Raw genomic sequence first — 24,140 nt, forward strand, 5'->3', positions numbered from 1 at the left:
AGTGAGCAAGGGAGTTGCCCCATATGTGAGAGAGTAGCTGCATTCATGGTGCTCTGCTAGGGAAAGGTGGTGAGCCAGCTGAGAGCTTATGGGTCAGGATTCTATATGTACATTTCAGATCTGTGAATTCAGGGTAGGCGTGATATGCTTCAACGTGCTTTCTGCTAAGATTTCAGCTCCAGTAAAATGAAGTGGTGTCTGTCCAGAAGGTGAAAGTGACTAAGCATCTGTAGCTAGCTATTACAGTTTTTTTTTTTCTACCAGACCCAAAAAGATTAGACAGATGGGTTGAATATTTGTATTCTTTAAGTATATGTATACTTTAAGTATGTATGAAATAGTTTCTTATAAGTTTCAGGAACTGTTGCTTCTAAGTTTTACATAGTGGTCATATCAAGAAATTTTGAAATACCTGAGTTATGTAGTGAATTTGTGGTTGCCAAACATACTGAAATTATTGACTTCGATTTTATTTTTTGCTTTTAATTCACTTTTAGGTTCAGCAATTTAAGCAAGACCCCAAACCATCTGAATGTCTTCATTCTGTTTTCAGTGCACACACTGGAGATGAGGTCTTTTCCCATAAGGAATATGGTCACCTTCAGGTAAAATATGCATGTGCGCGTAAATGAAAGATTGGATGATTTTAAATAATGGTATTGCTGTTTCCATTCTTTCATGATGCAGCTGTCTGTTTAGATTTGTTAGATGTGTTGTACTTGATAAAATTGAGATTCCTTCTGCATCTTTTGGTGAAGAAGACAGACTGTATTGAAACATAGCTCAGTGGTATGTTTTGGTCAGAAGGTACCGAAATAACTGTGGGATTTGTGGAGGTAGATGGTTGGGTTGTTTATGAAGTTGCTTCTTTTTGAGACCGACAGGTGGCTGTCAGTAAATAATCCTGGCAAAAAAATGTTGAAGTAGTCAGTAAAGTGAAAGGTTTAGTGTAATCTTACATTGAATATTATATTTTTTATTAATGTTCCCAGCTTAATTTTCCTTAAGTCTGAGCAATTTTCATTCATAGTAAAGATTTAATGTACACTGTCAACAGCTTTGTCTAGTTACAAATTTGTTCACTATTTTGTGTAGTGGTTCCTAGTCAGATTCATTGCATAATTGATTGTTTTATTGTCTTTAATTTTCCAAAGCGTTGATTTCCTCTTTATTTTTTCTCTTTACCTTCAGACCCTTTTTTGCATTCATGACCTTGTTCTTTTGCATTCCATAACTCTGCGTACTCTTTTTAGTTCGGAAATTGTTAGTGGAATTATCCAGAAGTGGCAGTAGGTTGATAATTATTTAATTTCATGGTGACAGCATCACTTAAATAGTTTGTACAGTAAATGTGTTGGAATCAGGAAATGTATGGTCTGCGAAAAATGATTTATGGAGTTATCCTAAGTTAGCATTTTGGACTTATATGTGAAGCTTCCTGAACATGCACATCTTTCATCTGCAGGAGCAGACAATAATTTTGGGACCTGGGGAGCACTGTATGATAGTTAAAGTCTCTGTTTTTTGTGGCAACTCAACCCTTCCCATACACATGAATGCACATTCCCTTCTGTCATCAGCAAATCTCAAAGAACAGAGGGTTTTCAGCTCTGTGGAGACAATAGAAAACAGTAACTGAGGTTGTTCAGTTGGGAAGAATGGAATATATTACGTAGCTGGTCTGTCGTTATTGCTGTACTTGGTGCTTTTCGGATTGTATTAAGAATCTGGAGTCAGTGGTCTTTAAATCTTTTGGAATTTTTAGAATTTGGACCTTATTCTGCTATGTTTCAGATAAGGATCCAATTTTTTGTTCTGGATGGTTTCTCTAAATTTACTATACTGAGATTGTAGTTTTGTAGCTCATTGAAGCAAGTTATTGTGATAAACTTATTTTCTCTATTGAAGTTGTACAAATTCTCAATTATATTGGAATTCTGTGTAACAAAAGCAGTTTTCTTTGATTCATTAATAAATTGACATTATGATGCTCATCTGTACACCTGCTGAAGGTAATTACTGTTAATAAATGCTATGTAGAGCTACAAAAGAAAACAGTTTTTCACAAATATATCTGAACGTTGCAATTGTACTGCTCTCAGATGATAATGCTAAAATTCCAGTTAGGAATAAAGTGATTTGCTTTTTAGATGTGCTGTGTACTGTTCAATATGCTGCTTGCCTTCTTGGTGCTCTATTTGCTAATAAATTGTCGTATGTGTAAATGTGAAACAGCTTGTGACTAAAGTGATTGCCTGTGGGTCAAAGCAGTATGCCTAAGCAAAAACATTTTAATATCAGAGTTTCAAATGATTTAAGAAGTGATACTGCAGCAGAAGTTGTAGAGGTCAGTGCTTGTTTGTGGCATTTCTTCCTATTGATGTTTTCCACATCATTATATCTAGGATATTGGTATATTAGGATAATATTTTTGAAGAACCAAAACTGTGTTATATTGGGACCATCTTTGTTAGTGAGTAATATCACATTTAGCTTGTTTATGTTTATTGGAGTCAAATAAACATAAATTTAATTATAGTTTCCTTTCTGTCTTTAATTACTTCAGATAAATGCAGTGTCGTTATTTCTCCTCTATTTGGTTGAGATGATCTCTTCGGGGCTGCAGATTATCTACAATACAGATGAGGTACAAATCGATTTCTGATGTTAAAACACATGCTGTATTAAGTTGCTCTTTTTTTTTCCTGGTTTTACTTAATTACCAACTGTAAAATAATTGTTCTGGAAATACACTGCAGATATTCTCCACTTTTAATGGAAGTCAGAAAAGGTAAATGGAATGAATGGATAGTGAAATAAATTAATAGCTAATAAAGTGTTAGATAGGCAAAGAGTGAATGTAACATGACGTTGCAAACTTTTATAGTTCCCTGCTATTTCTGAAAGGTACAAGGTCAAGAATTAAAAGGTCTGTTAGGACAGTTAACTTCTGTTAGTTATGTTGTTCTCACTTTTCATCTTATTTCAAGCTGTCAGTCAGTGCATGCTGTCCAGTGGAATTTCAATATAATAAAGAATAGAGTTAATTTTCTGGAAAGCTGAAGGAGTTTCTTCAAATACATATGAATCTATGGGTGTTAAGACGTTTTGCTGTATCTTTAATTGAAAATAAAAAAATTTTTATCATGGTAAGAGATGTTTGTAAGATTGTTAACTGTTCTGTAAATAAGATAATAATAGCCACCATGGCCTTGACTTGAGGACAAGTCATGTCAGGACAACCTGCTGTCCTGCTCTAAAATGAGGTTATGTTTGGTTTTTTTTTTTAGCTTTTTTTTCCAATTTTCTTAATCTGGTTTTGTTTAGATTTACTCTTGTCTGTTTAATAATCACTGCTGTATTGCCTTAAAAAGCTTAAATGCACATATAGTACTACCATTTTAAAAAAGGGAGATTTTTCCAGTAATAGTGTATTTGCATTATATTTCTAAAACTTACATCTTCATGAATGTTTTTTCTTTAGATAATGAGAAAACTAGGTGATGCAACTTGTCTCCTTTCTCGCTGAGTTAGATCATATGATAGGTCTATATTATTTCCTCTGAATTGCCCTTATGTCTGTGAGGAGGCAAATGTATATAATTATGTATTTACTTAGCTTGATTTATAAATTGTATTATCCTCCAGATCTTTAATTACAGAATCTGCAGAAAAAGTGCAAGTGTATAGACTCTCCAGTCAGTGGATGTTCTCCACTTCAATGTCAGGATGTAGCTTTCATTGCAACCGTACCCTAGAAATTTGTGGACTATGGAGATTTATACAAAGATTATCTTACCACAGACCTGTACATTCTATTAGTCTCTGTATAGCTTTAACAATTGGATATATTCTAAGATCTTATTAATGCCACATAATTATGGTATTTCCAAGTTTTTCTGTGTGTCTAGATAATACTCAGCATAGGAGCATTGGCAGCACCGTGGATGTGGCAATCTGCTACCCAGACATCAAGTTGGATATTTCTTTCCAATGATACCATTGCACGACGTATTTAGCCTCTTTCCTTCCATAGAGAGAGGGTTTTGAACTAGTGCTAGCACAGTGGAAGGCGCTGGCAGATGGTTGATATTTGGCAAGCTGTCTGCATGAATATGTTTGTACACAGAACTCTTGGCTTAGGAGGCAATCATTGTATACTAGGCTGCTTGATGTCAGGCGTGGCAGCTGTCAGTGAGTTACCCTCTAGTTGCATCTGTTTGCAGTTGAAAAATTAATCGCATCTTTGCATCCGTAACGAAGGGAACAGTATATGATTGTGCATGTGAATGAATTTGAGAGCAGTTATCTACACATAAAACAGAGTAACACTAGTATTTGCAGTCATCTACACTGCATGTGTATTCTTTATTACACCTTGCTCTCCACATGCTTGACTTCTGGATAAATAAGCCTAACACACACGATCCATAATTTCTGTAAGTGCTTTAGCACTGACTTGGTTATAGCATTTACATGCCCATGATATGAAGATTTTGGTTTGCAACCAGTTATCTGCTGCCTTTTTTCTGTAAATGGGCTATTTGGAAACCTTTAGTTTCATCTGTAATTGACCATTTTTTTTCTCTGTGTTCTGAACATCATCACTGGTAGAAAGTCATCAGTAAGGTTATTTATTTCTATGTGGTTCTCTGCTTCTTCATTTAGCTAATGCATCTAAATTTCAGTTAATGGTAGAAATAGGAGAAGCCACACTCTTAATCACTGTGTGTTCTAGCTTCATTCGGAGAAAGTTCATTTTAATACAACCAAATGCTAAATTACAGGGATGAATAATACCGGGCATATCTAAAGAGTGGGACAGTCTGTTTCCTTGAAAGTACTAGCTATGAAAAGATTTAGTGTACAGATAATTGTACATGAGCACCCCATAGTGAAATTTTAGCAGAGGCGTATATAGAGAGACAAGTAAGTATAGAACTATATATATCGCTGGTGGACTGGTATTAGCATAAAGGGTGTATCTGAAATAGTAACTTTTTTAAGATTTAAAGAAAAATTGAGAGAAAAAGACAAAACAGAGATATGCAGGTAAATTAAAATGGAAACAAATACCTTTCAGTAAAAGATTTGTTTTTTATCTGATAGCTCATTTAAAAAAAAAAAAAAAATCACTTGACTGTAGTAAAGTGGATCCTCCTCTGTAGTTCCCCAGTATGGTTGTGTTTATAGCCGTTGCAATATTCTCTTTTCCCACAGAATCCCCTAGAATAATTTGAACGGGAGGGGATGAAATCCCTGCTTTGGTGGATGAACCAGTGTAAATCTTGTGTTTGTGGTTAAATTTCCTGTAAGTTCTAATCTGTGGACTCTTTGAGGTGAACTGTAAAATTTATCATCAATGTAACTTCCCTACAATTGAGCAACTCCAAATGTCTCTTTCAACAGTGTAAATGAGGAAAAAGTATCTGCTTAAATAAGTCCGCAGCTATAGTTGAATACCCCTAAAATACCTTAAATACCTTAAAATACCCTTAAATACCTTATAGTATTCAGTTGAAACATGTTGATCCAAGAGGAGATTTTAATTATAATAAATTGGTTCAGAATTTTATTTGTGTTTATAAAGGAGTGTGTTTGAATCTGCGTAAGTATGTATTATCTGGAGCTAATAAAATAAAACTTTGGCATATCAATTCTGTTAAAATGAATTAAGAAACAGCACCAAGATTTCTGTGTCCTAATCATGTAGGATTTAATTTCTTTTGCTCTCTGATGTTGTTTGTAGGACAAATCTTTTTTAGAAGATCCAAATACCACCTTTTTGGAGCTCTTCAAATATGTGTCATGAATATGAAATCATTTTTATCCCTGGCTTTGTAGGAACTTCTACATAAATCACATCATCACCTAATTTGGGACAGATTAAAAACTGGTTTTAAAGAGACTATCTGAACTTAGGAACATCATTCTCTGGGGTGGGAAGGATAGAAGGCACAATTATGATGGCTGAGGAAAAACAACTTTGTCTTTTTGAAAAAATGAACAAAAGAAAGTATGCGTTCGTTTTCCTTCAGTCACCTTTCTCTCCTTCTCGCCTTCTCTCGCCTTCTCTTTCTTTCTTTCTTTATTATAGGTGTCCTTCATTCAAAATCTTGTGTTTTGCGTGGAAAGAGCCTATCGTGTACCAGATTTTGGTGTCTGGGAAAGAGGAAGTAAATACAACAATGGCAGTCCAGAGCTGCATTCAAGGTAGGTGAGCAAATGTAGCTCTTTCAGTCAAATGTAAATGCAAGTAAATGTGATATGAATAAAAAGAATTCATGGGGTGAGTTAATAATAAAAATAATGCATTAAAATACTGTTTGAACTAAATTAAGGTTCTCTAAAGACTGAGAGATGTATTTTGGGAAAGTGTGAAGCATAATTTCATCATCATATGCATGCTGAAATAACCGCATAGATGCTTAGCTATTTGGGTATTCAAATTCCAGTAATTATGTGCAGCTGCATGCATATAATTCTGAAAATTGTGTTCAGAACAGTTCAGACTCTTGAGGCATGTGCATTAGATTGGATTCACAAAATGTTTAGGAATATCCTGATTTAAGAACGTGTTGAATCACGAGTCTGGATTTTCTCATCTCCCCCATGCTGGGAGGAAGATGCTGGACACTGTGGAGGATAGCCTAGTACACAAGTTCTTTTCCAGGTTCTTCAGATGCTACAAGTAACGGCATTCTGACCACTGTCCCGTGAGACAGTTAGGAATGCCTTCAACATTTTATTGTTAGAGTGGTCCGGTTCACTTCAGTGGAACTGTTCACATGCTGTCTATCTTGAAGGATCAAATCTGTAATCTGACAACTTGCTTTTTCTAGCGTTACTATTGTTTTCTTCACTTTTTGACTTCTGAGGTTTTATTAATCAAGAACGGCTATAGCTTGGATATCGTAGGATTTTTAAAATATCATTGATCATCATAATTATCATGGGCTTGCAAATAATACACATGTGTTTCTTCCAGGCATTGATGTTGCCAAATGAATCTGTGTTCTCATTTCAGAATGAAATAATTTTTCTTAGTTCACATACGGGCATGTATTTTAAGCTATAGATAAATTACATGTCATTGCAGCAAAACAATTAATTTAGGTATGTTTTTTTCAGGGCTTTTGTAGAGCTTTAGTACCAGTATGAAAACTGAAATCTCCAAGTTGTTATTATATAATCTGCTTGATTAATTTGTTGGGTTTTTTTTCTTCCTCCTATGCCTGTAAAATTGTCAAATGCCAGATTACATGAGCGTTCACTTAGAGAATCATATACTTCCTTCCGCATCTCACCTTGCACAAATTTGCAAATGGAACACTGAAACTCCCGTGTCTCCTGTTGTTTGCGGCATTGTGGTTATTCAGTATGTGAATTTCCTCTAGGGAGAACTGAACATCTTTTAACCAGATGGAAATGGGCATGTTGTCTTGCCTTAATCTAGACTGACATTTATAGGTTGGTTTTTCTAAGGGTGAAGTTTTATGAGATGGACTGAGCCAAACTAACAGATCATTGAGCTGGCACAAAAGTAAGTACAGAGCTTGGTCCTAATTTAAGAAGTAGACTTTGGTCATCAGAAACAGGTATTGCCCCTATTTATCTTTCCTTGCGTGCATGTTGATGCTCTGCTTCACTGTAGGAAGCCAGTAGACAATTTCCCTTGTTCTCCTAAATAAAAAAAAAACAGAAGAGGGACATGCATCAGAAGATGTATTTAGATATTATTGAGGAAAGCCCTGGGTACACTAAAATATTCTCAAGACTTTGTTATGCTCCTATTATAGTGTATCTACTGAAGAGAGCTCTAAAAAAAATTCAAAAAAAATTCAAGAAGTGATTATAACTAATCAGGGCTAGTCACGAATGATGTATGTCTGTCTTCAGTGATTACGGACTCCAAACCAGTTACTTAAGTTTCAGTATTAAGTATGCTGTACTCCTGGCACTTACAACTCACACTGTAAGTCTACATACAGTGTGTGTTTGCTTTCAGAATTAGAAGTTAATTCTTGTCTTTTGTTGAAAGAGGCTTTCTTTTTAAAGAAGATATTATATAGTATGAAGTCTGTGAATAATAACTGCAAATTATGGCCTGTGTTAGAAGATGCAGATATTTTAAGTCTTTACACACTCTTGGTATTCAATCTTAGTACAGTTCAAAACACTTCTAATAAATGATAAATAGCGAAACAGTCTGTGGACCAGGTCTTCACTGATGTATGCAAATTGATGTCTTTTACTAGTTCAAAGGCAAGATTTGTAACAGCTTTTATTATAGCGTGATCCCCTTCCCATACGGCTGAACTTCTGAAAAATTAATTTGTCCTGTAACCATTTGATCAAGCTGTTCTCCAGGCATCTGCTGAGTACCTCTGCAAAATGTCTTTGACATCTCCCATATGTACTGTGAGAATAATGAAGTTGCTGAAGTGCAGTGTCTTCATATTCCAAATCTAAGACTGTAGAGCCTTGATCTTGCTCTTCTCTGTAGTGTAGGTGTTATATTGCTATAGCGCAGTCCTTCCTTGTTCTATTGTGTTTTGTCTAGTTATGAAATTACTATTATTGTAGGATTGTTTTTTGTTTTGTTGTTTGGGGTTTTTTTAACATCCCGTGTGGTGTTTGATGTTCCAGTTGAACCGCGCTGTTCTTGGGTGGAGGCAAGAAACTGTGAATGGCAGGAGGATTAAGGATGTATATGCTTTAAGGTGTGTTTTGATTAGCAGTTGCTAAGAATATGCAAATTTTAGTGTTTGCCCTCAGGTATGTTACTGAGAGGGTAAATCTAACAATTAAAAGTTACTGGGAATTAGCAATGACGTTTTAAGTGAATTTACTAATGCTTTTTTAGCAAGCTGGAAGTATAATTTCTCTAGGTCTCAGCTTCCCCTGCCCCAAATGTGGATCAAGGTCAAATGTTACCCGTAGCATTATGATTGCAAGACTGCTCTTGATAATCTGTGGCAAATCACAATAGTCAGCGGCTACAGTAAGGTCTACAAATTGCACCTGGGGAGGTTCAGTATGGACATCAAGAAACCACCTTTTCACTTGAAGCGCAGTAAGCACCAGAGCAGGATACTCAAAAGGAGTTATGGAATCTCCATCCTTGGAGGTTTTTGAGACTTGTCTAGATGAGGCTATGGTTTACTTGAATCAGTCTGGGTTATTGTATCTGGCTTCAAGTGAGATTTCATGTTGGACTGGATGAGTTCTATCTGCCCCTTCCAACCAATGACTTTATGATCCTGTGAAATTTTCAGAGGAATATTTAAAGAGGATTTGGGTTAGGCTTTGTTTTGGGGCCATCTACAAGTAAGCATCTTTTTCTCTGGGTATAGAGTCCATCAGGTTAACACAGCATGTTCATAGTGGGTTGCTGAGTGAAGGAAGGAACATATTTATTAAAATACATTTTGCCTTTAATTCATACTGTTAAAACAGTCCATTTTTTCCATTATTGAATTGTAGAGTATGAAGAATGTATTTTCTGTAGAAAGACATGAGCATAATGTTTATTATAAAACCTTTTTCTAATTTGCCCAACAGAAAGGCATTAATCAGTAGGAATGAAACAAGTGTCTGAAGCGTGATCATAGTTCTGAAGTGTGTTATGTTGTGATTGTTCAGTCTTTTGAAGACATCCTTGATACTACAGCTGTTCTCAGACTTCCCCCCCGCCCCCCCCAAGGAACTTCCTCCTGTCAGTTACCCATGAAACTTGTAGTAATCTAAGTAGTACTTGTGTGTATGGTGAAGGAAATGCTTGATATACCATTGTAATGTGAAGAAATACTACATGACGGGGGAAAGAAAGCAGTATTTCAATGTTGAGACATTTATATTTTCATTTGCAAGTAATATTTGTGAGAGTACTGAAGACTTCAGGGACTTTGAACAACTAGAGGTAGAAAAATACTGATCAATTACAGTAAGTACTATTCTAATTGTAGAATAATGACTGAGTATGTAAAATAGAAATTATTTCAAGGAAGGAATCCATATTTGTCTTCAGTTTTTTTCAAGCAGTATCATCCTATTTTGTAGATATAGTGAGTAGTTTTACACTATCTGAATACCAGCGGTTGTTGCTGTTGAACAACTGTTGCTTCTCTACCCTTTGTCAGTAACTTTTTTTCCTGCTCTGAAAATATCTGGCTGTTGGTATTAGAAGTGTTATTTGGAAGGGAAAAGAAGAGTATGAGATTTTAACATGTGATACAGATCTCAGTGTGCAGGATTTCTCTGATTTTCATTTTCTATGTATGCAGTTTGATAATAATACTTAATTCCTATGAAAAGTTCTGTTCTGAGCCATCAAGCCAATTTGTTTGATCAATTGCTGGGTGATAATTAAAATAGAGCAATTGTTAGAACAATTACATTTTTGTTTAGATATTTGAAACAAAGCCAGAAAAATAATTATATTCACAACACTTCTGACTTCAGTTTATTCCTTCATCACATTCTCCAGTACCAAAAGCTTTCATTAGCAGAAGATACCGAAACTGAGGGATTTCACCACTGTTTCATGGCAGCTGCTCAGAGCAGAACTTAGTTAACCTAATCAGCTTTCTCTTGTTGAACCAATTAGAATTAAATCCCACGAGTACTATTTCTGGCAATGTTTCAGAAAGACAGACGGAGGTTTATAAACCTGTTGGTAATAGTTAAAAAGAATGACAGAGTCTGAAATCAGTGTCTAAAGTACTTCTAATATTAAAACCAACCCAGGTAAAACAGGACTTAAAGTAAACACATTCCGTAACTCTGCACTGAATTTTTTTCATTATTTTCAACATTTTCTGTGTAATCATAATCGGCTCCCATCTTTAAAATATGGACTAGTTAGTAAACATTCAAAATTGGATATTTTACATGAATAAATAGTACAAATCAGTTTATTTACAGTAAGGTAAAAAGTTAGCTCTAATCCCAAAATGCCTCATAGAGTATAGAAGAATTAAGGTTAAAGCATAGTCCCCGTTTGCAGTTTTCTGGCAATTTGGTTGCTACAAGTTTTGTGGGCCGGATAGTGCCGTTGTTTGTCAGTACTATCACAACTCCTCTTACACAGAAGCTGGGGATTACTAGTGATTATTTTCCGAATATTTTTTCTAACTCAGTGTTGCTTCACTGATTATTTTATAAACAAAATATCTAGGGCTGTCCTGTTCAGAATGTGCATATTCCTAACTGTTGTTAATTTTAGTATTTCCCTGCAAGTGGAGTGCGGCCCTCAGAGTCTTAAGGATACTTTAATTTTTCACAATCATGACTATCTCTCTGTCAATGTTGTTCTCGTGTTATCTGGGCACATGGATCCTCTGATAAACGATTTTTTTTTTCATTCCTTGTTTGGCAGTACTGGGTAATTTTTATCCCAAATGAAAGATGGCAAGAAAAAGGAAAGTGTGGTTGGCTGAGTGGATAATCAATTTTAGAAAAAGAAGGATATAAACTTTTAACTCCTTTTTTGTCCTTTTTTTTAAAGAGAGTATTTCAAGGAATTACTGTGCTAATAAATAAACTGTTAAATTAATTGGTATATTCAGTTTTCCCCAGACTTTTCCCAGTTCTTAAAACTTAAGACTTTTCAAGCATCTATAGCAGTGTAGATATTTAAGAGAGTTCTTTTTTTGTTTTGGGTGGGCTTTTTTTGTTGTTGTTTTTTGTGTGTGTTTAGTTTGGTTTTGTTTTTCTCCAAATTTGTGTATTGTACCCAGTTGGAAGGAACACGGTAGCTGCATCTAAATGGTTGTTAGCTGAGGACAGCATCAACAACCTCCTCTCCCTTATAGGAAGGCTTTATGGAAAGATGAACCTTTCAGTTCTTCTTTCCACTGATTTTTATCTTGCTAAGGTTTGAAGCTTTCTTCCTGCAGTGTTGATCTGTGTCCTTGTACTATGTTCTGTCACTTTCATTTACCCTTACGGTCTTTTTTTAACTCTGAATCTTTTGTAATGTCAGCCTGATTCATTCTGCTTTCTCCTTTTTCAGTCTTTTGCTACATGTCTTCAGATTTGTTAACTTTTAAAGATAACAAGGTAGACATCTATACTTTCCTGTTATTCTGCTGTCTTCCTTTTCTATTGTCTCATTTATAGTCATTTTTTGACTAAAAATATTTCAGATTAATTATAAGCTACTTGGAAAGCAAAGCTCCAATCTAAAGGAATGGGCAGTTAGGGAGAAAGATGAAACTTGATTCTGCAGGAAGAGCGTCAAAACGGGGACAGATATTTAAGGATAGCACATAGGGTGTCAATGAAGTCAGTAAATCACTGTTGTAGTTTATATAGAAATGAAGCAGAGACAGCTAAAGATGCATTGGTCGGAGGCGCTGTAGTTAAGTGGAGACAAAGGCGTAATTTAAAGTTTTAGTTTTATGAATAAAAATTGGAAGAATTACGCTAGGCTTTGTTTTGCAGGATGCTCTGAATCTGTTTTACCAGATAGCCTAAGAGAATATAAAAGGTGTTTGTTTTATTAGCTAGACTTCTGTAGTATTTCTAGTTCCTATACTTTTATGTCACCACTTAGTAAGCAGTCCAAAGTCCTTTCCCTACTTTGAATGCTTGTATTCGATAGTAGAACTGTCAGAAATCTGGTACTGTTATATATTACGTTTTTAAACTCTAGCACTGTTGGGAACTAACTCGTTTAATATTTTACTTTTTGATGCCCTGTGACCTTAACATTTAGAATTTTGGAATGAATGTGCAAAAATTTAGCATTTTATGTGTATGTTAATGCTTTAGCTCTTTATTGCAGTTGAGTGGACGCATGTGAAGTTGGCCTATCTATAATTATGTATTTTTTAAAACGGTATTTCGAAATTCTGCCCTCTGTCATACTTCAAATTTCATATAAACCTGTCAAATGCATGTAGAGTTCTATTAGTTTATCTTGAGCTTTTCTTTAAAAAAAAAAAAAAATCATCAAAAGTGTGTGTGTGTATTGAGAGGGAATGCTTGTTCTCTTCTTTTTTTTTTTTTAAATAGTCACAAGGAAAGGCTAAGACTACATTTTTTTAAATGAAACAGCCTTGTAAAAGTCTTCTTGTATATATTTTTATATGCACTGTATAATTTTCATAATCAGTAATAAATTATGTTTTCTTATATAATTTGATTTAAAAATTATATAATGACTAGTGATTTTGGTAGATACGACTAGTGCTTAATATCTTTAAACATGAACTTGCTAACTTGAAAGCTTGTTGGTAGTATTTCTGGGTCTTGTTTTCTTTGTGATGGATACTAGTCATGGAGTAAGTGAAATAAAAGACTTTTCACTATATGGTTGACATCAGAAAATCCTCCTTTTCTGAATCCAGATTGATGAGTTCTTTTACTATATCGAAAGCTAGTCAGAAATCAGTCTTTTATAGTTTAATGCTTGAGAGCTGGGTTGAAAAATTGTGCTGAAGTAAATCCTCTGTTAATACACTATTAGCAAGACCTTGAAGTACATAATGCCAGATGTCTAGTAGCAAGGTGAGAGCAGTAGTGCTTTTTCCAGATGGTGTCTGACATTTGAAGACAAATAAAAATGCTGAAAAGTATTTAAAAAAAAAAACCAACAAAAATCCACCGCCAAACAACCCCAAATTTGCTGCATCATCATTTTATTGACATAAAGGTTAAGCACAAAATTCAAATCAAGAAAAGATCACAGCTCTGAAAGCTGTCAAATGTGTTAAATTTTAGTCTGGGCTTGAATTAATGATACCTCTGTTTTTTTGTTGTTTTTTCCTCAGCTCCGTGGGGCTGGCAAAAGCAGCTTTAGAAGCAATTAATGGCTTCAATCTCTTTGGAAATCAGGTAATAAAAATGTTTTTTTTCTCTCCTTTTTTGTAGCAGTAATGATTGTTACTGCTAAAGAGGCTATTTAGAAATATTTAGCACAGTCTGTTAGATTCTAGCTTTAAAAAAAGTTCGTTTGCAAACTGATTGCTCCTGTTTCAGGTACAGAATTCGTCTGATAAAATTATTAGTGCCCTTACTATCAAGAATTACTTTTTTTCTTTAAAAAAAAAAAAGTAAAATGAGTGCAGCTTATTCTGAAAATGGACTTGGTTGCCAAAAAGGTTTTTCTTTCAGAATTTTCTCTGTTGATCATAATACAGTATACCTCTACCTACAAGCATTACCTTACTTCTGTCTTCTTCCTTCATGTGGCTTTTGATCAAGACGTTAAACAGGCTACTTGTACATAATCCCACTGTTTTGTCGGGTTTTAATTTCAATATGTTGCATAGTGGTAAAATCTTTTCTTTTCCCATCCTTTCACATGGTTTGGATCAATTAAGAAAGCAAGCCTTATCTTAGAGTCTTATCTCCTGACTTGTATTCCCCTTCTACGTGCATCTTTTTTTGGGTGTTACACCTACAGTAGTCTGTAGCTAAAATAAAAGCATGCTCTTCCAAATTAATGGTCTAGAAAATTTACAAATGGAAGAGATACGTCATTGTCAAGCTATTGGTATTATTAATGAATGGAAATGAAGGGTAGGGAGTGCAGCTAAAAAGGCAGTTGGATAGCATCAAGTGTGTGTAGAAATACTTACAAAACTTCCTGGTGAGTTTTGTCTGTAAATTGTGTGGAAGGGAGGATAGGTTGGTCAAGCCACGAAGTGGTGAGCTCAGTACGCTAAGTAAAGCTTTCCATATTGCACTGTTTTCTTGGAAGCTTTCATCCTTTTTGACTTGTAACTGATGGACCTTGCTCGCATGCCCAAATGTCTGTATTTCATAAGAAGTGAACATTAATCAAAGAAACATGCTTTATCTCTTCTTTAGGGTTGGGTGACAGTTGAAACTTCGTTAAAAAATAACATGCGTTTACATGAGTAGCTTATTTTTAAACTTACAAATCTTTTTCTGCAGCTAGGTGGTATATGATCCTTTTGAGTTTTAATAATTTTATATTGTGACCTTGACTTGAAGTACTATTTGTATATTTTTTGAGTAAAGTTTCCGTATATTCTCACTGGCTTCAAGATAGGATTTTTTGGTTTTTTTCTCTTTCTGTAGTACCTGTGCTCTCCTTTTGTCTTGTAAGTCAGATGGAGCTGACTTTCAGATTGTGATGCTTGTCTGTTTCAAATATTCAACTTTAAGAAACTTGGTTAAATGCACTGATTTGCCCTAAAGAAAATAGTACAAAGGAGAGAAGATATAAATGGTAAAATGGTAAATGGTGAATAAGGGGAATTTTCAGGTGCTCTTTGTGTAAGCTAATGTGTATAAGCTAGGTCAACTGTAAAAGTGTGACTGGGAGACAGTCCAAATTACGTTCCAAGTTCCTTTCTGTACTGCTTGATTTATTAAAACATTCTTAGTTATTTGTGTCTCCATTTTTCTATTGGTAAAATGGAAGGTATGGATCGGAACAGTCATATAAAATAATTATTAGCACTATTGGAGAAAATGTTCTGCCTTATAGTTTATTCACCTGAAAACAACTGTTAAACTAAAATTCATTAGAGCTATTCATATGCCTGGGATGAAAAATATAACTTACAATTTGTTTTAAATAGTGAGCAACTGACATAGAAGTACGATCTATTAAACAATCTTATCTATTGATGAAAAGCTATACCACCTACTATTATTAGACCCTTCTTTGTCTTACGGCATAAAACACGAGATCCTCCTGAAGAAGGATTTCTGACTCTATAGACTTAAGCATCCATTACATTTTTTGTGGATATCTCTTCATGGTGGGTTCTTTTGTTTGTGGGGGGTTTTTTGTGGGTTTTTTTTGGTTTTTTGCATCTATATATTTGTACTAGTACTGTAGTACGATAGACTTGTTCTGTTTAGAATCTACTCCTCAGGAAATATTGATGGCTGTTCGCTGATGAGTGGAGAAGTATGGAAGTGCTCTTTATGCATACACAAATACACTGTTTCAAAAAGACTTAGCCATTTGGTCTAGTTTTGGTTTACTTTACGTATGTTTTAAGAACTGGTGTTATGTGTTAAGAACCAGGAGCTAGTAAGGATCTTAAATAATGATCAGACATTATACACACATTGTCAGTATTTCAGAAAAAACATTTATCTACAATCTTTACCATCCCAACAGTCTCGAGCACCAGTAAATGCGCCTGCTGGATTTTTTCCAAATGATTTTTTTACTAAATTCTGAAATGGATGAATAAATTGCTGAAGCAAAACCAGTTTAAATGCTTTGAGAGTTTAATTCCAAGATACTTAGCATAAACAGAAACCATTTTGACCTTCAGTCTGCGGCAGAGTTTGCCTTTGTGCTTGGCTCCAGCAGTGTTCCAATAGCTTTGAGAAAACCTGCTGAGCCCCTGGAGAGGAACTTGTTTGCACCTGCAACTACACTAGTGCAACCTGCATAAATCATTGCTGGGGACAACAGACTGCTCAGCCTTCCCATGCAGATTTTTCCACTCATACTGTGGATGCTGGAAGAGACTAATAAATACAAGTATGTAGTATTGTAGCTGTGCTCTCACACGTGCATGTGTGTTATATATCTTTGACTATATCATGATAGGGCAGTTTCCCTGTGCAATCATGGATGCACCCTGAGAAGACAAAATAAAGGTCACTTATTGTTGATACTCACATTAAACTGTTCCTTCCCTCCCTCCCCGAATTCTAGAAAACATTAAAAAAGAATGTATTTCTGTAAGAAATCATACTACTTTTTGTTCTGTAACAAAGCACTGCTTAACTGATGTTCAGATAATTTTAATGCACCCTTTGCTATACTTTCTAGGTGCCAGATACAATAAAGAACAATTATGAATTGAAAAATGATTGGCTTTTTGTTTAATCTGAATTTTACATGCTTTAATGTAAAAAGGAGTTCATTCATGGTTTTTAAATGCTTTTCATTTTCATCTCCATCATACCAAAAGTATTTCATAAAAAGTGGGAGTTAACAAGCATAAAAATACAGTCAAGCTGTAATCCTAACGTTCCCTCAGTAAAAGATTTATTTACACATTGAGAAGAGAATTTTTAATATAACAATAAGCTATATAATTTCCATTATTTTGCTTTATATCCTACGCTAAATTTCTTAAATTTATTCCCAATGTATTGTATATCTCTGAAACAATAGTTATAAATCTATATGAAGTAGTTAATATGTATGACATTGGCATAAGAATTCTGTTATAATCCTTAACTGTGCATTGATCGTAGCTAGATCCTGAAATCATTGTATCATCCTCAGTTCTGCTGAAGTTTGTATGGAAGAACTGTAAAAGTGGGCCTGATTTTTACATTTAGGATGCAGTGTGAACTGATTGTGTTTCAGTTTATGGTTTTATTTAATCACTTTAGAATCATCACTACTGAAAGTACTGTAACTTAATTTATCTTTTTGTGGGCTCGAGATGCTTAACCCAAACCTCTGGTTTCAGAGTATCACAGAGTATAAATAGCTTAGAATTTGTATCATTAATGTAAGAATTCCATTTTAGCTACAATACCTTTTAGAAAAAATTACATATCGGCAAAAAAATTACGTAAGAGGACGTGCATTTACTGGCAATGTGAGTTAATGAACTAATGAATTAAGTGCACGGTGCATGCATGTATGCACTAAAATGGGACAGCTAGCGACAAGATGAACACCGTTTCAAGTTTGACCTAGTCATAGTGTAATCAATTGTTTGTATGAGAGCTACATGTGCAGTATTAGTTTGTGGAAAAAAAAATATGTTAAAAAAAAAATCAAGCCTTTGTAAGGTGTCCTTACGACAGAACCTTACAATCTTTAGGGAACTGAAAAATCGTTCATTTGTAGAATGAGATGCTTGTGGGTTTATGAAATGCAAATTAGTCTGCTTTTGAATCCCCAAAGAATCCTTCACTGAAGCATAGATTTTGAAAGTGCATGTTCACATGTGTAGACAGATTGTGTTCAGAGTTTGTAGATGAATTTAGAGATTTGTGAATAATCAGAATCTGGATTAAGAAGAAAGTAGGAGAATAACAAATCATCAAAGCAAATGTGATTATGTACGTTCTTATCTCAGCACTATTCGGTGTATCTTGCTAGAGTGATTAAGGGAACAGAGAGATTATTTTCCATGAGGACGGTGGAAAAACATGTTTTGTTTAGCCTAGCAAAGCAAAAGCTGAGTATTTGTATGATAGCTATATATAATTAGAGTGTGGGTAAAGAGTAAGTAAGACAAAACCTCAGTTGTTTGGAAAGCCAAATGAATGGGTGCTAGTACTGGCACAAAAAGAAGGGTGGTTAGCTAGTTATGTAGAAACTTAGTTGGAAATTGAAGTTTTTAATATTTAGGGAGGGTGGGTTCTAGAACAGTCTTCCTAAGAGAATAGTATACCAAAGAAACTGCTTTTTAGGAGAAATTTGGTGAATTTATGAAAATTTATGGTACGGTATGTATGAAAGTAATGGAATGAGTTCAGTGTTGAATGTGTCTTCCAATGGGATAGTGATATTGAGATTCATTATCAATTACAACATATATGAAGATATCCATTCATTAACAAACTGTATTGAGTTTCCAAGAAATTGCCTACCGATAATACTTTTAAGTGCTATTGATTCTGTTTAAACAGTATCTCAGGTATGGGAATTTTTCTGAGTGTTTCAGGAAGTATCACAAAGCTGACAGAGAGAGAGAGTGTACAATTACAGAATTTTACTAGGAAGTGGGTTTTGCTAAGGAGTAGATGTTGATAACATAGACCTTACAATAGCTGAAAAGCAGGTCAGTTTTATTTGCTATGGAAGTCCTTTCCCAAAGCAGTACCTCAGGTGAATATCCCATTATTTGTGTTCTAACTGACTTGTAATGAAATATGCAACATCGCTATTTGGAACATTTCCTGCAGTCACAGGGAGGGACGACTACTTTTTTGTTTGTCCTTAATACAGTCATTGTTTTTCAAGAATTAAGGGAAGGGTTCATAGCTTGCATGAATCTCATAATTCGTAATCACTAATTGATAAAACCATCTAATTTTGGCTATATTTAAATAAGTTTGAAAATTCAAAATGTTTTCAACTTGATGTTGAGGTACATTTTCTGATTAAAATTACCAGCTACCAGACTATTACAACATAACCTACATAAAACAAAGAACCAGTTAGTTTCACCAGGATATGCTAACCTTTCTTCCCTTTCCCTTAAATAAATTTCATGTTCTGTTTACAGGGCTGCTCTTGGTCTGTTATATTTGTGGATTTTGATGCCCATAACCGTAACAGACAGACTCTCTGTTCATTGCTACCTCGAGAGTCAAGGTCTCATGTAAGTAATTAAATGAAATTCACCTCAACAGAGTGTGGAGAAAATAAATGAATATGAACATAGTTCTTAGTTCTGTGATGGCCATTACGTTCTGCTTAATAAAGATAGGAATTTGCTGGGAAGATGTTAAATTTCTGCTTCTTAAATGTCACTGTGATGTAGTTTCTCTGAAGTAGAATTGTGATGGCGTTCTTTATTTTGTGAGTATTTAGGTTAAAACGGTAGCCTGTTGGTAGCTTTCTAAACAATTTTAAAATAAAATTTAAAATAATAATGATCTGCAGTAACCTAAGTAGGGTTTGCAGTCTTGGTGATTGTCTTTCTTTTGGCCTAGTTTCCACTATACACTCAGTGCCTGCATTTTTGAAACACACTATTTTAGCTTTAATTCATTCTGTTGTCTTGAAAAGAAGCCTTTAAGGTTGGCTTTTCATAAATCGCTGAATATGGAGGATTTCTTGTTATTATAAGCTACTGTTACAAATAAGTATTTCCTCAGTGAGTAAATCTAAGTGACTAAAGTATAGATTAAATTAAAAAAAAAAATCTATTTCAGTACTAGCATCAAAGGTAAATTTGAAAATCAGTAATTCAAAATGAGTGATAATAGAGTTCTACTGCTTTTTTGTTCATTCTGGGATATAATAGCATTTTTGTTCATGAAACAGACTATTAATCTTCAACGTTAATAGTTTACTCGTGTAGAAGAATTACAGCAGAGTTGTTATACTGGATAATTAAAATGAAAGGCACCGTCAGCTACTTTTTAATAGTCTAATGGTCTTTTAGAACTCTTGCTGTTTAGTATTTGCTGGAGACTTGAAATATTCCAACAGAAGCTGGTTTCATAAGTTACTTATGCTATAGAAGCAATCTTTGTGTCCTTTTTTTTCCTTTTATGGGTTCACATCAATGATATTGGCAAAAATATGGTATTTTAAATGGTTGAATATCTTAGATATATCAGCAGAAAGGAATAACAAAACAGTGCGTGACAAGAATTATAACTTAAAACTACTTTTTTGTGTTTCTGTAAGCTTACCTGTAGTGGTGATGCACTAGTTAGTAGTTTTTCTTGTGTTTTTAATTCATGATAGTTGCACATGGTTCTTGAGAAATGCTACTCATTTTTTTTCCTGAAATTATTCCTTTATTGCCTTAATTGTAAATCAGATAGGCTTGTTTGTTACAGCACCTGAAGAATATTCCTGAAAAAGCTTTTCAGAAATGACGATTTAATCACAGTTACTTCTCAGCATTGCACCTTTATAAAATGTTTGTGATTCTTTTTTAACATAGGATACCCAAATGTTTGTGTTTCCTCCAGGAATAACCTGGAGGATATTTTTTGTTTCTACAACCACAAAGTTCTAGAATGTATTCACTTATCCCTGCAGATTATCAACAGATTTTGAGTCAAATGAGTTCTCTTTTAAATCATATATCCGAATATTGGGTTTGGAGTTTATCCTTCTACATCTTTAGAAGTGTTATTTTGCACACTATTTTAACATATTAGTACTATGATTTTGATAAAGATAAAATAATGTTCCAAATGTATATTTCACTTAGTAAGTTAAACAGTCTTTGTTTGTTCATCAAATAATTGTCGGAGATCAAATTAAATTTGTAATGCGCTATTTCGCCCTCTCCTTCTACAGAATACTGATGCAGCCCTTTTGCCCTGCCTTAGTTATCCTGCATTTGCTTTGGATGATGAGGTTTTGTTCGGTCAAACACTAGATAAAATTATTAGAAAATTGAAAGGAAAATATGGGTTTAAAAGATTTCTGAGAGATGGGTACAGAACAGCGCTGGAGGACAAAACACGGCGTTACTATAAACCAGCAGAAATTAAGGTAAAGGAATACCTGGCCTATATAAGGACAAATTTTGGTTTTCTGAAATGTTTAGGCAGTACTTAAAAAAAAAAAAGCCAACAAAACCAACAAACCCACAACAAACCAACCAACCAAAAAAATAACCAAAATAAAATCCCCCCAAAAAACCCAAAAGAAAAGAAAACGGAAACGGACATCCCCCCCGCCCAGTATTTGCAATTTGAATTGCACAGTGATTCCTAATTGCTTCAAGTGAAGGAGATGCATTTTGTAATTTGGCACGTGCAGTTTTGAGAGATTGCTAAGTCAGCAAGTTCGTCATTGATTTGTTTTGTAATGAATGTGCTTCCATTTACATTTAGGGTACAGTTGATTTCACATAACAAATAAGGAAGTTATTTATCATTTTATTTAATTTCACAGCTGACTACAGTCTGAGTGTATAGAAAACAATTTTGCTTTTGACCACAGTGTTTATCAGTAAAGGTCATCTAAATGAAAATTTACTTTTTTTTCTCCGCAATAGTTTCTCTGTGGAAAATAAAATATAGATTATATAAATATTCTGCTTGAGAATGAGCCACAGCATATGTAAAAGCACAGTTAAAGTGCACATAGAATTAAGAAGCTGTGAGCTAAATGAAAAGCTGATGTATTAAAATGTTTTTGCATTCATGTTTGTCTTTTGTTGCTTTGAAATTATTCAATAGGATATTCAAATACCTTTCCTTAAACCAAAATGATGAAATGTCTGTTCAATTTTTCTTCTTTTCAGCTTTTTGATGGCATTGAGTGTGAATTCCCTCTGTTTTTTATTTTCATGATAATTGATGGTAAGTACAGCTTTACATTCCTGTTCTTTAAAGGCATTAGAGAGATGAGCCCTTAGAGGAAAGACATAAAATGACTTTCCTGTCCTGCCAAAATAAACCATAATGCGGTGACACTAAATATCTCATTGAGAGTTCTGCCTCATGGGTTAATAAAAAAACCCAAGCACCCAACCCCCCACGTTTCAGCATTTTTAGCGTGACCTGTTTTTAGAATATAACTCGATACAGGTTTTTTAAAAGCTTGAATCTGTGACATTCAGCCCTGCATTGCCTTTTAAGCCTTAAAATCTTCCACAGTATATCAGAACTTCGCAGCAGCACATGAGAGAAAAGGAAGTGGAAGAGAGAACACTGACAAACTGAATGCTGCAGCAGGCCTTTTCAAGTTGGATATTCTGTGGTAACTGAAATAGAATTCAGAAGAGAAGAAAGCGAACCAGAAGAGGCCTAGTTTCTCTTTGAAATGCCTGTGCTTCCTGGCCACATTTTTCCACGTAGCCATTAGTCTGATTTAAAAAAGAGAACAAAAAACCCCAACGACAACAACAAAAATAACACTACCTAGACCTTGTCTTGAGGATAGGAGACATACCAAAAAAGTTCACGGCATGATTTCAGGATAGAAGCTAAAACTCACACAGAACAAAAGTCTGAGTAAGAAAATGAGTAAGGGTTACAGCCATCAAAAAGATTTGTAAATGGTTGAAAATCTGGCCATCTGTTTTTTTTCCCTTTAGTGTGTGGAATAGTTTTCAAATAAGGATGGTGAGGGGCATAGAGATCTGCCAGCTGCTTAGACTCCTCTGTGGCCACCCACAGATTAAAATATTTTGTTTGAAGATGTAAGAAGGTTTCAGAATTGTTTTTTCTAAAGGAGTGCTTGACATTTTTCAGAGAGCGATGTCCAAAACTGAGGAGAAAGGCACTGACATTTAATGCTGCCCACTTGCGGTTTGGGAAGAACGAGAAAGAAGTGCTCTTTAACTGAAGTTAGCAGAAGAATAAAGAAAGCAATTTACTCATCTTGTATTACAAAGAAAAAGTACAAAATACGTATTTTGCACATACCATCCTTGTCTTTTTTTCCTGTACCGCAATTTCATCAAATAGAACAATTCTATTAGTAGATTTTATCTCCAAATATCTCCAAATCCACAAGCTTCCTTAGTGCAAAATTTGAAGCGTATTCAGAGCAACTTAAACTGCAAAAAGACAATGAAATAGGAGGAGGAGTAGATGACAGTTGAATGTCTTTATAATGAAAACGTTGAAAAAAACTCAAGCTGCTACGTTGTGAATACTGCTTCAGCTGGAAGCCTATTGGCCCATCCAACACACTGGCAGAGTACAAAGCAAAGCCCTTTCAGCAAAGTATATTAAGCTCCTGAATAGCTGGGTAACTCCTGATAGCTGCATTTTGTTACCTGTCTAACAGTGGGACAGTGCTCCCTTAAATAAGGAAGGAGAGTCCTGTAAATCATAGTCCGTAATCCCCCAATTTTGTTCACATCGGCAAAATGTCTTCAATCGTTTCCTTTTTGAAAGATTAGCAGAACATATTCAAGTAACTATATATTTACTATATAGTTACTTATATTTTCTTTTACAAGACAAACTAATTAGCTCATCAACTTTTCTGTTTTGTCAGTGACAGCTCTTTAGGATTTTTAAGATACGGAGAGTTAAGACAGTTCTGGCAAGTAGATACTACTGAATTAGTTATGCATTTTCTCGTAGTATCAAGAACACTGTTTTATTCCTCATGGATGATGATCATTATTATCCAACTGTTACCTTCATTAGGTGATTCTTAATATAAAAGCAATTGTGTTATCACGTAGATGCATCCTTTTATCCTCTACAGCATCTGCCAATAAGAGTAAATTACAAATATCATATTGCTCTTATGTCATGACTGTGCTGAAGTGTTTTGAAATAGTTCAGTGTGTCACTTAAACACATCCTTTTTTGTGTGCAAACTTTCACTGCATTTGTTTCTCCTGGGAAGTGATTTCATTTCCTGTATATATGCACTCGGGAATATTTGAAAATGTAATGAACAACACTTGTCAGTTCTGAACCTCTATAATATGAAAATAAAATACCTATATAACTTATCAATGTAAACATTCCATCTAAAAATCTTTGGAGGGGAATTTTTCAATTTA

At 34.6% G+C, this 24,140-nt stretch overlaps 1 protein-coding gene across 8 annotated transcripts in view; it reads left to right on the forward strand.

The window, feature by feature from the left end:
• PHKB (phosphorylase kinase regulatory subunit beta) overlaps window positions 1–24,140 on the forward strand; it is an 84,568-nt gene that overhangs the window by 17,627 nt on the left and 42,801 nt on the right. For all 8 annotated transcript variants that reach the window (XM_076349244.1, XM_076349243.1, XM_076349245.1 and 5 more), the window contains 7 exons: window positions 498–605; window positions 2,567–2,647; window positions 6,098–6,213; window positions 13,779–13,842; window positions 19,203–19,298; window positions 20,960–21,157; window positions 21,915–21,972. In XM_076349244.1, the coding sequence (XP_076205359.1) occupies window positions 498–605; window positions 2,567–2,647; window positions 6,098–6,213; window positions 13,779–13,842; window positions 19,203–19,298; window positions 20,960–21,157; window positions 21,915–21,972 (721 nt within the window). The remainder of the gene's footprint in view (window positions 1–497; window positions 606–2,566; window positions 2,648–6,097; window positions 6,214–13,778; window positions 13,843–19,202; window positions 19,299–20,959; window positions 21,158–21,914; window positions 21,973–24,140) is intronic.

Source organism: Aptenodytes patagonicus, chromosome 11, assembly GCF_965638725.1.
Source record: "Aptenodytes patagonicus chromosome 11, bAptPat1.pri.cur, whole genome shotgun sequence".
Classification (NCBI taxonomy): Eukaryota; Metazoa; Chordata; class Aves; order Sphenisciformes; family Spheniscidae; genus Aptenodytes; species Aptenodytes patagonicus.